The sequence below is a fragment of the Polypterus senegalus genome, chromosome 13 (assembly GCF_016835505.1).
Source record: "Polypterus senegalus isolate Bchr_013 chromosome 13, ASM1683550v1, whole genome shotgun sequence".
Taxonomy (NCBI): Eukaryota; Metazoa; Chordata; class Cladistia; order Polypteriformes; family Polypteridae; genus Polypterus; species Polypterus senegalus.
In genome coordinates, this window is record NC_053166.1 from 29,639,501 (window position 1) to 29,657,395 (window position 17,895).

Below are 17,895 nucleotides of genomic sequence, written 5' to 3' on the forward strand. Positions count from 1 at the left end.
TCAAGAGAAGGTAGGTCATGCAGCAAGACAATGACCCTAAGCACACAAGTCATTCTACCAAAGAGTGGTTATAGAAGAATAAAGTTAATGTTTTGAAATGGCCAAGTGAAAGTCCTGACCTTAATCCAATCGAAATGTTGTGGAAGGACCTGAAGTGAGCAGTTAATGTGAGGAAACCCACCAACATCCCAGAGTTGAAGCTGTTCTGTACGGAGGTATGGGCTAAAATTCCTCCAATCCGGGTGTGCAGGAATGATCTGAAGTTACCGGAAATGTTTAGTTGCAGTTATTGCTGCAAAGGGGGGGGTCACACAAGATACTGAAAGCAAAGGTTCACATACTTTTGCTACTCACAAATATGTAATATTCAATCATTTTCCTTAATAAATGACCAAGTATAATATTTTTGTCTCATTTGTTTAACTGGTTTCTCTTTATCTACTTTTAGGACTTGAGTGAAAATCTGATGTTTTATGTCATATTTATACAGAAATATAGAAAATTCTAAAGGGTTCACAAACTTTCAAGCACAACTCTACTTTTGACTTTACCAGGATACTTTATATGTTGAGATTGAAAGTACTGATTGAAAACCTTTTCAGACAGAACACTGCAGACAAAGTTAAATACATTTTTAACTTGTTTAGTTGCATATTATCCCTAAAAACATTTGAGCATTCTAGTCATTATTTGAAAGTACAGATAGTAGGTAATGTATAGCAAACAGTGTTTTACCATAATAGCTTTGAGCAGCTGCATGATAAGCTAGCCTACCTGTTATACTAACAATAAAATACAACTTTCAACCATTATCCACAACTACAAAAAATGCATGTGAATAGTTCTTACTGTGCAGACACCCACAGCAACACACACCAAACATTTTGGTTATTATGTGCTCTTAAAATGGCAAAAATCATGTCATTGTAATTTTCATTGTGAAAACCTATAAAATATTCAGTGCATATAAAGTCACAACAGTTGCAGCATAATAGTAATACACTGTGCAGAAAACTATTTGCCCTCCACAAACTTCAAACTAAACACACCCAGTTTTTATTGTCAATTTCAAAGTCTCATTTTAGCCACTTACCAAGCAATGGAGGCAGCCAATTAACATTGGCCTCACAATGTGAATCAAGGAATGTTATAACTTCTCCAACAGCCACTGAAGCACCCAGCAGTCGGGTTCTTATCAAACCTTCTCTTTTTTTGGTGCGGATAATCCTTACTTTCGGGAGACGGGTCATGTATTGTTCAAGAGTAATCTTCAAATGATCTTTGAAAGTAAAACAAGGTTTTATTTGCATCTGACTGTACAGAAATATCAACTAAACTAGAAATCAGAGAGCTCGACTGTTCTGGTGTAAAATCTTAAAAGCTGTATCAAGTTCTGTAAAAAATACTATGAATAAAAATATTTTTCTGCACATCAAAAAGGAAAATATTCATTGAGTATTAACAAAAACTTGCACAAAATGTTATTTCTCTTTAAAGGCAAAACAAATCTGCTATCTTTTACAAAATACACAGAAGACCTCAACATTTAATGCTATGACCAAGTTATATAACGGATTCCAATGAGAAAGGCAAGGAGTCAACATTTTTATTTGAAACAATTCATGATACTAGTTTTAATTTAACATTCTGTTTTGTTCCAATATCCACATTTAGTGTGTCAATCATTCCAAGCAGAATGTATTACTTTATTTTAAACATTACTTTTATTTCATTACAGCAGAGTAAAGTAAGTGTAAGGCCCAAGAGGATGCCTTAAAATGATAGGGCGGAAAAAGTTGCAGTTTTCTTGGCAGACATTTATAATAATGCAGTTTTAAATACAGAAAAACAAATATTTGGGGTTTAACATTTTGATAAATATAGATATATCACTGCATTTAATAAAAGTTGCCTTCCACTTTGGGACATACTTTTGCAGATATAAAAAGCATTGCTTGTCAAGACAGTTGACTGTCAATATGGCCAAAAGAGAGGAAAAGAAACAGATTTCCTGCAGAAAATGTATACTCTTATTAGAGATTGTTAAATGACAGTGAATATGAAAATACTAGTTCCCCTAAGAAAACAGTCTAACAAACAATTTTATTAAGCACTTTTTACAACATACAGTGCATCTGGAAAGTGTTCACAGTGCATTGCTTTTTCCACATTTTGTTATGTTACAGAGCCTTATTCTAAAATGGATTAAATTCATTTTTTTCCTCAGAATTCTACACACAACACCCCATAATGACAATGTGAAAAAAGTTTACTTGAGGTTTTTGCAAAATTATTAAAAAAAAAACAAACTGAAAAAGCACATGTACATAAGTAATCACAGCCTTTGCCATGAAGCTCAAAATTGAGCTAAGGTGCATCCTGTTTCCCCTGATCATCCTTGAGATGTTTCTACAGCCTAATTGGAGTCCACCTGTGGTAAATTCAGTTGATTGGACATGATTTGGAAAGGCACACACCTGTCTATATAAGGTCCCACAGTTGACAACGACCCTAAGCACACAGCCAAGATATCAAAGGAGTGGCTTCAGGACAACTCTGTGAATGTCCTTGAGTGGCCCAGGCAGAGCCTAGACTTGAATCCGATTGAACATCTCTGGAGAGATCTTAAAATGGCTGTGCACCGATGCTTCCCATCCAACCTGATGGAGCTTGAGAGGTGTTGCAAAGAGGAACGGGCGAAACTGGCCAAGGATAGGTGTGCCAAACTTGTGGCATCATATTCAAAGAGACTTGAGGCTGTAATTACTGCCAAAGGTGCATCGACAAAGTATTGAGCAAAGGCTGTGAATACTTATATACATGTGATTTCTCAGTTTTTTTTATTTTGAATAAATTTGCAAAAACCTCAAGTAAACTTTTTTCACATTGTCATTATGGGGTGTTGTGTGTAGAATTCTGAGGAAAAAAAATGAATTTAACCCATTTTGGAATAAGGCTATAACATAACAAAATGTGGAAAAAGTCATGCGTTGTGAATACTTTCCGGATGCACTGTATACCATCTTATGGCATTTTATAAAGAACACAAAAACTCAAAAGGAAAAAATAAAATAAAAGTTTATGGTTTTTGATAACTGGCGTAAACACTCACACAAAGGTCTGTGGCTTGCAAATGCTTGGAAAGACCTTCCCTAACACAATCAGCTTCAGAATTATTGGTACCTCTCATGAAAATTAGTTAAATATTAATATAAAAGAGGAACCAATGACTGATATTTATGGGCTTGTATAAATATGCAAGCTTTAACCTTAAAATACATTTTTAAAACAAAAGCATCTTCAGGAATATTTTTTTATAAATTAAAATGCAGGTTTCAAAAGTTCATTGATTAACATTTAAAGGATAATTATTTTATAGAACACTTGTAGCGGGACCACTTTTAAACAGTATAACAAAAAACAAAGTCTTCCTTGCCAAGGCATCTTAGATTTAATGGGACATCTTCTTTGCCCCTCTGCTAACAAATTTAGATTAAAATGTATGGCAGAACAGTGACACGTGATGAAGCACCAACCAGTTTTTCATGATCACTTAACAGCATTAATCGCTGTGTTCCATTAGAAGAGGGAAATCAGAATTTGACTTTTTAGTTGGAATTTTCAACTGGAATTCCCCCTTTAAGATCGAACTCGGAAACTCAAGGCTTGTTTGTCAAACCTAAGTGTATATGACTTCAGATCATGATGTCAATCCAAAATATCAATATACATAGTGAACTTTAGTGAAAGCTGTAGTATTATACCTTTTATTAGAACTTATACTTGTGTCTCATTAAATAACTCATACACACAATACTGTTCAACTTTTATCTGTGGATATGCTACTACAGTGCTTGGATATCCTTATTCTTATTTCGACATCTGAATCTAGTGCCACAGTCGCAAATTGTCTGTGTCATTTTCTACTCTCTCCCCATTTTCTTATATGTGTGCATGTTGTCAGTCTTCTCAGATGGCTTGTTTGATAGGATGGGAGACTGGAATACTTATTTTATTTTTGTGCCACAGAATACAGCTCAATATGATGCATCAATGGCAACTGTTTCACATACTGCCACAATAAAAAGTATGCCGAACATCAGGTTACATATATCCACCTGACAGAGAGCTTGCACTTATTTTACTACATAGACATACAGTATGGCAAACCATTAAAAACATGTCCACAACCCAAAGTTTAAGAAACACTGCATTAAAAGAAAATAGCTGTAGCTCAAATGATGCTTAAACTTGATTCATGCATTTTTCCTAGCAATGAATGACAGACTATCCTTTTTAACTTTATCCATTATTTTCTCCAATGGTTGCCTTTCAAATAAATTATAGAAATTCATTCATTCCATCTCCTCTATCTCAGTCCCAAAAGAAAGGCTCTAAAGTTAAAACCCTGCCATCTGTTACCTTCTTTACTGTTTTTTTTCAGTATGGAAGTAAGATGCCATCCAGCAGTTTATTGATACATATGGTGTTTCTAAATATACAAAAGAAGTAGATACCTGTCAGTATAATCGCTCAAGGAAATTCTAAAATAATTGAAGGTGTAAAGTTACTCCATTGGGTTACTAGATTAAGTTTTATAGTTCCAGGGATATTATGGAATAAATACCATGCTATTCTTTATTTAAAAAAAGCAGAAAAAAATGATATTAAAAAGAACAAATCAGAACAATAAAACTGTGTGTGTACTACTGCCACACAGCTCCAAAGGATTCAACTTCCAGCTCAGCCACAGTAAGTGGAGTTTGGCCTATGTTTGCAAAAATGTTATCCACATACTCTAATTGACTTAAAATCCCAATGACAAACATTTTTGGTTAGTTGGTAAGTTTAATTAAGGCCGGCTTGGCTGAATATCGATTTGTATTAACAGTTGGAAACAGAAAAGATTAGCAACCTGGGGGAATGGTTTCTTTCCTGTGCAATGTAAATTTGTAAAACACACTTAAAAAGGATATGCAAAAACCAGAAAGAAAACAAACAAGAAAAACTTGAAACAGCAGTTGCTTTGCATTTATTTAGCAAAAAAAAAAATATCTGCCAATGGGTTAATCAAAATTTATTTTAAGAAATCTCATCAAGTAATTTTAAATAAAAAATGTTTTGATAAGTCAATATATTTTAAACAAAATTCAATGGCTGGATATAAAAACTTTGAGAAAGGTCCAGCTGAACAGCTGGGGTCTATTGGGGACCTTTCACCTCCTTATATTTCATTTTTTGCACTGTGAATGGACAGATAAGTGATTATGAACTTCAATAATTTCTTAAAATTATGTTAATTATAGGTATGTCATTCGATTGTTTTACCATAGATGGCTTTGTGGCTCATGCTATGAGGCCAGGCTCTGGACCTTGTGGCACTAAATGTAGATGAATCAGGTTAAATAAAATGTATGACAGTGCAAAGGAGGACACCAATAACCTTTCACAGATTAACACTGGTGTTAGAGGAAATCACTTCCATACACATCCCTACTTCTAGCCAAGAAGCAGCTCTGCATATTTTAAACTTTATGCAAAAAAAAAAAAAAAAAAGTGACATTTAAATAGCTCTATAAGATGAATCAATATGTCCATTTGTAACATACTGGTTTGACATTTGAGTGTAATTTACGAATATTAAAATTTTAAAAGTAACAAGGACAAAAACAAATGTGGACTATTAAAGCATGCTCGGTTTGAAAATGTGAGAAAGGCAATTTGTGAAGACATCCTGAATCTAACAGCTTAGTTTAGGTTTAAAGAACCTGATGGAGAGAATGTGTATGAGGCACTGTAATCTCATGCAGAAGGCTTAAATGACAGAAGAGTTAATGTAAAGACAAGAACATGTAATGGATAACATGATGCTGAACTCATTTCCAAATACCATTAGTCTGTCCCAAGCATTTTCAATATTTTGAATTGGTATTTAAATGGCATATTTTTTCTCAACTCTATGACTGTTACTTAATCAGTTTTGTGGCTTAATTGTATAAAAGCAATTATCACCAGCTGCAAGTAAATACATCTTAAAGGTTATAAAAACAGCTTGTGTTAGGAGCTAAAAACAGAATGCGTACATTACTACCATATTCAACAATTGCAGAATGCCCAGAACATTACTGATAATTAAAGAAGCTTTTCTGTTAAGGGCTAAAATAATTTTTAATATAATCCCAAAACATTTTTAAATTAACCAAGCACTCCTACTAGACTGTGTCATTAACAAGTAAGCTTTGCTTATTTGTGCTCTTAATGCTCTGGGTAATTTGAAATGGAACTCAGATAAGCAAAAGGCTCATCTTTAGCATTGCCCCCAAGCAATAACACAACATTGTACTTATAAGCTTTATGTCCTTTGGCTTCCTTTTCCTCCTGAGAAATAATGATTTGTGACATCATTCCTTTCATTCCTAGCATGTAAACTATAACCACCCTCTTCAATTTTTTTTATTCCTCAGGAATGCAAGACTAGGAGATGGTCTCTCATTTGTGAGTTTTAGGCTATGCAGAAGTTCCAAGTTCTAAGTCCTTGGCACTATAATTGCTCACATGTAACACCTTAACCTTCAATTTCTCAAATTAAGACAGTGCCTTTTTATCGAACCCACAGGAAATTTAGTTATACTAGGGGGCTCTGCCCCTTTGCTCGCTTCACTCCCCAACCCCCATGCGGGCACTCTGCACTAGTCATTTCCCGGATCTGCCACTTGCGACGATTTGCAGTTTGCTTTTGATAAACACAAATATCAACTCTGTCTCTGATAACTCTGTCTTTCAAAACTATTACCGTCACATGTTGGTTTATTATATATGCGGAGCATGATCTTTCAGATTCATATAGAAATCCAAAAAAACTTCTTTTTCCGTGTTTTTCAGATAATTTTTTTGTAAAGTGCGATACTTTTGGACGTATGGATTTGTATCCATTATTGGCTGTAGAATTTCTAATATATGTTTGATCATTTAACTCTTTCAATTCTATGTTGCATAAATCTATGATCATAAATATAAATCTGACTGAATTGTGGTTCCTTTCAAATTAAACTTGTAGTGGCTTTAATTGTTGCGGGACCACAGATTCTCAGAGCGCATGGTCCCGAATTGTGCAAGTCTTTTTTTGAGCATTGAATAATGCGAACATAAACAGATTATTGTAGATTCAGATTTTTTTGACAGTATAATAATAAATCTTTTATTTCACACGGATACGCCTCTTCATTGGGAAGAAACACTACTTTTCCCCGATGGCAACATGAATTAGACGATCTACAAGTCTCCAACTTAAATTTTAAAGCCGAACAATATCTACATACTTTTGTCATATCACTTATGTCCATATATTCAATTTATTTTCGCTGTTAAATTATTTCACTGAGTAATAATTTCCATTTGTAAGTATTACTGCGATCTTTACTATCAGTTTTTTGAGACTTTTGAATTTTAGTACTTTCATAATCTCTAACCCGCTCTGCATGTGTATCGCGCCAATGTTTTTGAACCTCTTTACGACATTCTACTTTGTCTTCTATTCGTTGTCTTTTATTTCCACTCCCACTGGGACCTGTTTGATTTTCAATTCCACTTGCTCCAAATTTGTACTTAGATTATTATTGTTCTTTTTTGAATTCTTTTCTCTCCAATGCTTTTGGGCCTCTTTTCGACATGCTGCCCTTTTTTCTTCGCTTAGTCATTGAAATTTCAAAGTTTCATCTAGAAAGTATACAATTATTGTCCAGAAAAGGACTACATCAAAGGAAACAAATAGCTTGTGTGTCTTGTAATAAAATAAGGAAAACGCTAAAATGTATAAGAGCCAAGAGCACAGGAACTTGAAATATTCTCTCTGAAAAAGTCTCGTCTCATCCCAGGATTTTTTTTATATAATAGAGAGATTATTTCAATGAACTTTTGATGCATTTAATACATTTTTTTCCATTTTTCAATACAATGATTGGCTCCTTAATGATAACATTTTCAGGTTCTAATCAAACACAGCAATTTCAACAGTTTAATATTTTTCTTTATTTAAATAAATTTTATGCACAGTGTATGCTGACAAATGTGGTGTCAGTGCAACATCTGTTAAGCACACCTGTATCAATATATAGCTTACTTCAAGTTTTAAGAGACCTTATATATTTATTTCTCGATTTTTTCAACTCTCAAAATTTTCTAGAGCCATGATTTTCAAGAAAGGAGAAGCTGTGGAATGACTGGCATTATAACTGTACATCTTTAATATTCAGCCCTGCTGTAGTGAGGTGTACTTGGATTAACAACAAATGTGATCAGGTGTTTTGTAGTAGCGGTATTCATTTGAAAATTGTCCCGGACTGTTTCAGCGGCTTTAAAAAAATAATTTAAAAAATTAAACTTTATTATGGAAGATCAGAACAGGTATTAAACAAACCTGCTATTCTTAAAAGGATTATTCATAATTAGTGGGTAACTGCAATCATAAATCTATGGTGGCTTAAGATTCAGTTCTTGGTTTTTATCTTGGTGGAAGAGACCTGGGTACAAATTCAGGCCTGAGTGCGGCTTGAAAAATTAGTCATTCTGTTCTGTCACCATTTGGGGTTTTCTCCGGTTAAGCCGTTTTACCTTCCAAACTCTAAAGAAAGATGTATTCATTTTCAACTAGAATTTGGTTTTATAAAAAAATATTGTGGATGTGTATTTGTGTGAGAGTGCATCATGTGAAGGTGCAGTACTCCATAAAGGGTTGCAACATTGCCTAGTGCTCTGTGCTGCTGGAATAGGCTCAAACAAGTGGCAGTCAGAAATGGAATAAAGGAAGTTTAATATTAAAAACTTTTCAAACTTTTCAGTAAGTACGGCTTATTGGTAAAGTAATTAGCTTTGCTGCCTCAAATCTTTTTCCAGCATTCCTAAATCTACACAGATTAGGAAACAACATTACTTTAACAGTCGCACCATGAAAATAATGTGTTAACTATTAAGATATAGGCAAGAAGATCAAAAGGGATGTGGATAAAATCATTCACTATTTATAACTATGCAACTTAAAAACTAAAAAGTAACAATAAATACATACTAAGAATTCTCCTTCCAGAAAACACTTACAAAATACTCTCTCCGTCCCCTTAATTTTACCACAAAAAAATGACTGCAACTATTTTTTTCAATGAGCAAGAATTTAAGACAAAAAAAAGATACTATTTTTTTTTTACCTTTGTCGCTGAAGTCATCCACTAGAATAATTTCAGCAATGAGCTCTGGTGGGGAACGGTTCAGCACACTATGAACTGTTCGCAGGAGAGAGGACCAACCTTCATTATGAAATGGAATGATGATACTTGTATTAGGTAACTTTTCCAAGTACAGCTTTTGCTTGCAGCTGCCAAAAAAAGTGAAGATAAGAGTTATAGTAAAAACATTATTTTATAAAATATTTAAAAGGAGGTAAGGAGAAGCGATTCGTATTTTTTACAAAAAAATGTAATTACTTCAAAATGAGTCTTATGTTCTTGATGTAACAGCTAAGTCAGAGCACTCGGAATCTTATAACATTCTTGTCTAGACTTAATCCAATTGAAAAGTCGGTGTAATGACCTAATAACAGGATGTGCTCTGGTCCCACTGAGACAGTGAACTCGATAAGCAGAGTTCAAGAATGTTTAATCAAAATCATTAATTAAGTGCACCAACTCATTACCTAGAAACTCTTAGATATTTTACACTGTACATTGCTGGCACATTTATGGAGATGTTGTGATGACTATGACATAATGCAACAAATATTAGTTTACTAGACACCAATTTTGTTCCATACAAATGGAAGCTATAACAATTAAGTCACTTTCTAACACACTTAGTGCTGAATGGGTCATGGGGGTTTCTGGAGCCTGTTCCAACCAACTAAGGTGCAAGGCAGAAACAAACCCTAGACAGGACGCCAGTCCATCATAGGGCAAACACACATACACAAACACAAGGGCCAATTTAATATCACCAAGCCACCTAACCTGAATGTCTTTGGACTGTGGGAGGAAACCGACACAGACATGGGGAGAACATGGAAACTCCACACAGGGAGGACCTAGGATATGACACCTGCTCTCCTTACTGCCCATCACTAACATTTAGGTGAAAGGCCAAAGGAAAAAAAATGCAACAAAATGTAATATGACTGAATTTAAGTCACTCTCTGTGAAGTCTGCCAGTTTGCTCTGCTAGCACAATTTTTTCCCTTCTCACATTCAAAAAACATTCTTTGTAGGTCTACTGAAGACTTAAATTTGCCCCATGTAAGTGATTGTGCATGAGTACAGCCTACAATGGACTGGTATTTTGTCAAAAAAGTCTGCTGCAAGAATAGCTCCTGTCTCCATGACGTGAACTGGATTACCCACACTAATTAAGAGTACCGTAAATCCCCAACGAAAAGCCGCCCCAAATTGAAGGCCGCAGAAAATGCTCATTTATATTCTTAAACTCTAAGATAAGCCGCCCCATTTTATTAGCCATGGCATTACTGAATTGACCAATCTGAAGTTAAAGCATCTAATTTGGCACTCCCTGTAGGCATTTGCAGCTCTATAGTGACATTATAATTGAGCGTGAACAGTTAACTTGATAGCATTATGCACTTACCGATATCATACTGCAACGCAAGTCCCATGCTGCAGAATTTAAGCTCCAGGTCGTTGCTTTCATGAAGGAAAAAAAAAAACGGCAATCGTGCAGCTGGACGCCACTTTGAAGTTAATGAAAAACAAGTGAGAAACTGGCAGAAAGATGAGGAATCTTTGTGTGCGCTTCCGCCACGTAGGCACACAAACCATACAATGGAAGCTAAATGGCCAAACTTGGAGAAGCGACTTAAAGATTGGATTCTCGCGCAGCTTGAGAACAGTCGGATAGTTTCAACAATAGCCATCAAATTGAAGACACGAGGAATGGCTACTGAAATGGCAATTGAAGACTTAAAAGAGGGTCATAATTGGGTTTCTTTTGTCGGCAAGAAAATTGAGACACTAAAACTAACACCGGATGATGTCAACAACATGGATGAGGTCCTGATGCAGATGGATATTCCATCAACATGCACTGTCAATAAGGTTGGCAAAAAGACCATATTAGTAACTACCACAGGTCACAAGCGGACAAGTTTTACGGTTGTTCTAGCTTGCATGGCAAGTGGCAAAAAGCTGAAGCCATTCGTGATTTAAGAGGTTGACAATGCCACAGGAAAAACTACCCTACAGTATCGAGGTCTCAGGAAACAAGAAGGGCTGGATGAATGAAAATGTTATGGTGGGAAGGGTGGACAAATGCTATAGAAGCCGGCCTGGAACTGAATTTTTAACAAGAAGAGGTCCTTGATAATTTTCGACTCTATGTCTGCTCATCTGATGGATAGTGTTCAGAAGGCAGTGAACAAGGTCGGTGGTGATGTCGCTGTAATACCTGGTGGACGTACATGCAAACTGCAGCCACATGATACCGCTGTCAATCATGCATTTAAGTGCCTTGTGAGGATCGAGTGGGAAAAATGGATGACGGATGGTGAGCATACATTCACTCTGTCTGGCCGGCAGCAACATGTGACGTGCAGTCAAGCGTGTAAATGGGTTATTTCGGCGTGGAAAAATGTGAAACCAGAAAGCATACAGAATGGCTTTCGCAAAGCCGGAATCCTTCCTCTACCTACAAGCCTACCAGCAGCACAAGCAACATCTGCAATATCTGAAAGTGATACAGGTGACGAAAGCGTGTCCGACATCAGTGACAGCAAAGCAGCACAGGTCGCAATCGAGTTGTTTGGCGGCGATGACAACGATTACGGATCTGATTTTATAGAATTTGAAGAAAGGTAAGCCTAATTTCAGTGTTGCTAATTTTATTCTGAAGAATTTACATGTAGACAGATGATTGACACTGCTGTACTGCAGTACCCCCACCCTCCAGTCTTTCAAACGAAAATTAAAAACTTGTCTTTTCCCAGCCAACAATAAACTTTTGTTCCTTTTATTTTGGTTACATTTTGCTTTTTTCCTAGCTTGTATTATATATATTATATAAATGTGGCAAAGCCCTAAAAGTTCAATTTTTACATTGCAGCAACGAACCTGAAAGAGACGAATATGAAGAAGAGGCAAGATGCAGCAGCGCCAAGTGATCACTAAACCAATGATGGCGTCATTATTAATTGACATAATTTTTTTGTCTACTGGACATAAAAATGCTTTTCAAACTGTGGACTTACTTATTTTAACTGTACCTATGAACATCATCACTATCTGATTTTTTTTTTTAAGTAAACAGTACATTTAAATTCAACAAGTCATTCGAGTACGTCATGTTTTTGTGCACTGAATTATACTTTTATCGAATGTTTTTAGATAGGCTGCCCCACTTAAGCAAGCCACACCCAAAAAGCATTTTGTAAAATTAATGTATAAGCCATGGCCTTTCGTTGGGGAAATACTGTAATAATTTTCTCTTTTTATCATTTTTAACAGCACCAGTCTTTAGACTTTTTTTGTACTTTTTGCCATATATAGTTGTTGGTTACACTACTAGTCAAACGTTTTTGAACACCTCAGTATTTCTTCGAATTTTATCAGTGTTTGAATGAATGACCTAAAATGGTGAAAAGTAAGCAGTAAACTGCCAGAGATTTAAATTTAAATGCGTTTTTTTTTAGCGTTACCGTAAACTGAAAAAATGGGTCTTCTACAGGTAACAACTAATAGGTTACAAAAGCTACAGATGTTCTGCGGCAACTAAAGAAAATTAAACCTTGCAAATTGAAGCAAACAATTTGTACAGGTATCAAACTACAACGGATTACTTAAAAAAACCTTGCTCTGTCTTAAACCAGAGTTCAAAACAGACTCTGTTAGTACTACTTGGGACAATATTACAGTAATAATGGCAAGAGAATCTGCAATTACCAAATACAATAACACAGCTTTCATTTAGAGAATTTACCAAAAAAAAAAAAAATTTAAATGCAACTGGATAGGAAAAGATGTGGCAAATCCAAAGTCATAAGCCTATGTGATAGGCACCTTACAGCACAACAGGTTCAAGCACAGCTTAACAGTGGATGAAAAAAAGCAAACCTCAGTTTTTACTGTGACGAGGACCAGTCTCTATTCATCTACAGCCGATATTTCAACATCCTATTTTGTCCTTTATGGAATGGCTTTCTTACAGCCACTTGCCCCGTTAAACCTGCAGCACAAAGTCTCCTCTTCACAGTAGAAACTGAGACCTGCTAACTTATATGCTCTGTGCTGCGCTGAGAAAAGCAGAAGCAAAGAATTGATGGGTCAAACAGCACCACTAACCAATAGGGTGGACAAATGACTGAAGAAGAGGCATTGACCTGGACAGGAAAAAAGACATGATCATGTTTGGCGTCTACAGTCAGATATAAAATGGAGGGAAAAGGCTTGGCAATGCTCAAGGGCGATATGGAGGTCAATGGTCAGCGAGCACACTAAACCTAGACTACCAGTGCCAGGCATTATGGCTGTGAGCAGGTTTTGCTTCAATGGAAGCAAAAAGGGAGTGAGAGAGAAGCAGAGGCAGAAGTGATGACCTCCATTTCAGTGGCGTCAGGAGGTGGGAAAGGGCTTCAGGGGCTTAAGCCCCTAATCTCTTTCTCTATTTGTCCATCATATATTACACCTCCCATGATCAATGTTACAACATTATAATAACGTGTGTAAAAGGCCAAAAGAACTCCCCTACCCCCATCCACTCTTTGATTTTATAGAAGTAAGACCCTGATACCTGCAAATCCTAGAAATGCCCCAAGATTGATAGCACCAGTTTAAACTTAATGGGTCCCCCCCAAGCTACTCCATTATAATATTTATTCACAAAATCATTTATACTTATATGTGCATTTGTTTATTTTGAATGAGGATGCTCCACCTTCAAACCTGCCCTCCAAAAACCCCTGCATCTGTGTTTTAAGTGGGGCAGTAATTCTCAACTTTTTGCTTTTAATTTCCAACACTCTTAGGAGTATACGGGAAGTGTTTAATAGCATACCAGCTCTACCGTAGTCATTCATTCCGCTCTGTCTGCCTCCAGCCCCTCGACACAGCGCTGGCAATTTCAAAAAGGACTCTTCATTTCCCCCACCCTCATTATGGTAACACGAAAATTGACAGTGCCATTCTTAGATCATGGCGCTTGAATTTCTAATTTTGGAAGCCAAAAAAAATTTATAGCATGCTCAGTAGTAAGTGGCTCCAGTGACCCAATAAGGTTCAAAAGCCTTAACCATTACACCACACTGCCTGACAATAATGTTAGCCCTTGGTATAAAAAACTACAAATATTGTAAACAAAAGTACTAGTTAGTTACAAAGTACTTCTGATATACCCGATTAACTCAACAGCGATATAACTGAGGCCCATTATCTTTTGAAATTTCTGGGTAACACAGCTAGTCAAACTATCAAATTATAAAAAGGACACTAAAACTGAGTCAAACAGACATCTTTCAAAGTTTTACACAAAGCCACAGTTTCTTTACATCATAAAATAAGTCCAGTCTGTAGGAATGGTATATCAAAGAACAATATTATGCAGAAAACTTACTTTGGGTGTCTGATATCAGGCAATGAACGGTTTAGGGAGATTCTATCACTAACATAAATATTGAACCCATTCTCCCTGTAAGCTTGGTCAACACGATCCATATCCGTTAAGGGAAAAGGTTTTCCCTGCTCTCCATTTCCTAATCCAAAAAAAAAAAAAAAGAAAAAAAGACAGATGAACTTACATGACTCATCATTACATACTAATAAGTTGCTGGATGTGACATACCTGATCTTGCAGCATCTTTTCTGATAGCATTATAATCATGCCAGTCTTTTCTTCTCATTCCAATACCACCAAAATCATTTTTGTCTTTTGGTCTGACATGCGCACCCTTAAATACAATGCAAAATACTAGTTAATAAGAATGTTAATTACTAGGTTAAGCTTAGAAGCAATTTACTATGCACATGGCCATTTATAAGGAGTCCCCTAAATCTGAAAAATCTGAATCTGAAAAGCAATTTAGTATGCAATATAATCATTTAAGACAAGTGCTTTTTACACACCACAAAAATCCATCTTTTTAAAACCTAGACCTTCATTAAACTACAGTAGTTCAAATTAGTCTGAAACCTTAATTAAACTACAGTAGTTCAAATTAGTCTGTAACACAATATAAAAGTATCTAGAACAGTGTTTCTCAAGCTTTCTGTTGTCCCAGTTTTTCCCATAGAAGTCCCATTCACAGCCAACTAATTGTGCGTTCTTCCCTTTGGTGAACTGAGAGCGATCGTCAGAGCAGGGACAGGGAATCCTTTGGTGAAATGCGGGTGATCTTCGGAGCGGCAACCCACTCTCCTTATAAATAATGGAAACTTGTGAACCACTGGCAGTAGCCAACCAAGTGGATGACAACCAATGATCTTATAATTCCAAATTTATTTTGTTTCATTTAATTGGATTCTTATTAAAAGCACAGAATAAGGTAAAGAACGATTGATTCAGTGGTGACCTGATCATTTTCAGGGTTGTGTTTGACACAACTGCAGGCAAGTTTAAATTTGTGTCTAGAAGTAGGACACGAGAAGTTTGATATTGCCTTATTTCCACTGGACTCACTCATTTGCTCTATTTTAATATTTTGCTATTACTTTTAGCATTTTATAATAACTGTAATACCTTTCACTCTCACAAAACACATTATCAGTTTAATATGGTCTAGAGTTTCAAAGTTAAAATTAAAGAAGTGCATATTATACACTGAGCATAGATAACTCTGAAATACTGTACTAATAACCAACCATACCAAGTCTATAGAATATTCACCAAAAATATATGATTGTAACATCAAATACAAATACTTATTTGAATCTGCCTGCCTCTAAATTATTTTTATACTAACTCCCATAATAAGCATAATCTCAAAGAAAATGTGCAGAATAACTTCTAAAGATTCCGATTCTAATGTTGCAGAACTGGAAATTGGCTCGGTCAGTACTAAACAAGATAAATAGAAACTTATACAGTATATAAATAGAATCCTTCATAGTATAATAATTATACAGATACATGACTTTTGTTTAAAAATTAATTTCATAACCCCCAATGTGTAAAATGTTTTAGCAGCAAGAGAATAATCAGGGGGCAATGCAAATACTGTTTTAATTTATTAGGGCCTACATATTAATATTTATTATGGTGTCATATTAAAAGAGTATACGAGAAAGGAGTAATTATAAATAGGATATGCAGGTAATGGGTGTAACAGAGCAAGATGCAGAGGAGAGGAAGATATGGAAAAAGATGATCCGCTGTGGCAACCCCTAATGGGAGCAGCTGAAAGAATAAGAAGAAGTAGTTAACAAAATGGAAAATAAGATCAGAGACACATCAGAAGTTACTGGGAACACAGAAGTCAAATTAAGCATTTTGGAATAAAAGTGTATTGCACCCTTCACCATTTGGATAAGCCTTACAAAAAAATCAAGCACAGATTAAGAAAATATTCACTTAGACTGTGTGGTGCAACTTTAGATTTGTGTAAATAGTATACAGTTAACATAAATGTTGAGTGGAAATAAGAATTCCTAGTGAAACCGTCAATGATGCTTATTAATTAGAGCTAAACCATATAAGTAGGTTTCTAAACTCATCAATAAATGACATGCCTAGTCTAGTGAGTCTATAAATTAATATACATGTAAATAAAACATGTTCAAAGATTAAAACTGAATCAAAGTGTAACAACAAAGTGACCTCTGACAGAGCCTGATAAAATGGGTTTTCAAACCCCTCCTTGCATGCTCTAATGACATTCATGGTTAGAATTTCTTAATCCAGTAAGTGCTCCCTCACTGTCACCTTGTACCTTTATAATACAGGCTAAGACGTAGCAGTGAGCACAGAAGGCAGAGAGAAAGAATACCTTTAAGAGACAGAGATACTTACTTGTATAGTATGGGTGTTCAGACTAAGAAAAAAAAAAGTGTCAAAATGTTCTTAGATTCAGGACACAATATTGTGAATACAGAAAGCAATGTTTATCATCATTTATAACAATTATAGATATCAGTGAGCTCTTGCTACTTTAACCATTTAAGCACTGACGGTGTTATTTTCATCTATGCTGCTTATTCTGCTTATAGCCACATCGGTAGGCTGGCGATTTGCAGAACGGTACATTGTTCAACATTTTTGGTTTCATAAAAAAAAAAAAAAAAAATTATGAGTTTAAAACCAAAGGACTTGTGTCCTAATAGTTTTTTTTTTTCACTTAGTTCCTACCGGACTGGTGACACAGTGTTTTGTGTTGATTTGACATCTTCATTTCAGCAAATGAGTGATTCATATGCAAGATGGTAAGTTATTTCATGGCATTCCTTTATAGGGAGTAAGCACTGTGCGTGTGAACCAAGAATGTTCTTACTCTGCATTGTATAAACAGATCTAGCTGAATAAAGCTCAAACCTACCCACTGTTTAAATTCATTTTTACTTTATTCACCCTTATACATGTTGAAATGAAATGGTTGAAAACAGAAACAGGCAGAATCAAGCTACTTTATCACCTACCTCATATCTGCTCTTGCACTGAGAGAGAGGGAAAGCACAGTGAGTGGACAAGACCAGAAAAAAGAGCTTGTAATACTAAACAGAAGAATGCATGCTCCCATGTCATGCTGGCAGACTAGACGAGTGCGGTCCATGCGATCTTCCACTACTTACAAGAAATTGCCAAGAATAAGAAACATTAAATCTGTCTATTTTGACTTGACATTAATAAGTTTAGATTATTTGTGTACACCTTAACACACTTTTGATTCTTGTTGTACCAGATGTGATGTGATAATGCTGTTTG

General features: G+C 35.6%; 1 protein-coding gene across 1 annotated transcript in view; it reads right to left on the reverse strand.

Annotated features, from left to right (window-relative positions):
- Nucleotides 1-17,895, reverse strand: part of LOC120542097 (polypeptide N-acetylgalactosaminyltransferase 10-like) — a 106,838-nt gene that overhangs the window by 71,569 nt on the left and 17,374 nt on the right. The window contains exons 2-5 of the mRNA XM_039774256.1: nucleotides 14,824-14,929; nucleotides 14,596-14,734; nucleotides 9,201-9,367; nucleotides 1,094-1,279 (exon numbers count right to left, since the gene is read on the reverse strand). Of these exons, the coding sequence (XP_039630190.1) occupies nucleotides 1,094-1,279; nucleotides 9,201-9,367; nucleotides 14,596-14,734; nucleotides 14,824-14,929 (598 nt within the window). The remainder of the gene's footprint in view (nucleotides 1-1,093; nucleotides 1,280-9,200; nucleotides 9,368-14,595; nucleotides 14,735-14,823; nucleotides 14,930-17,895) is intronic.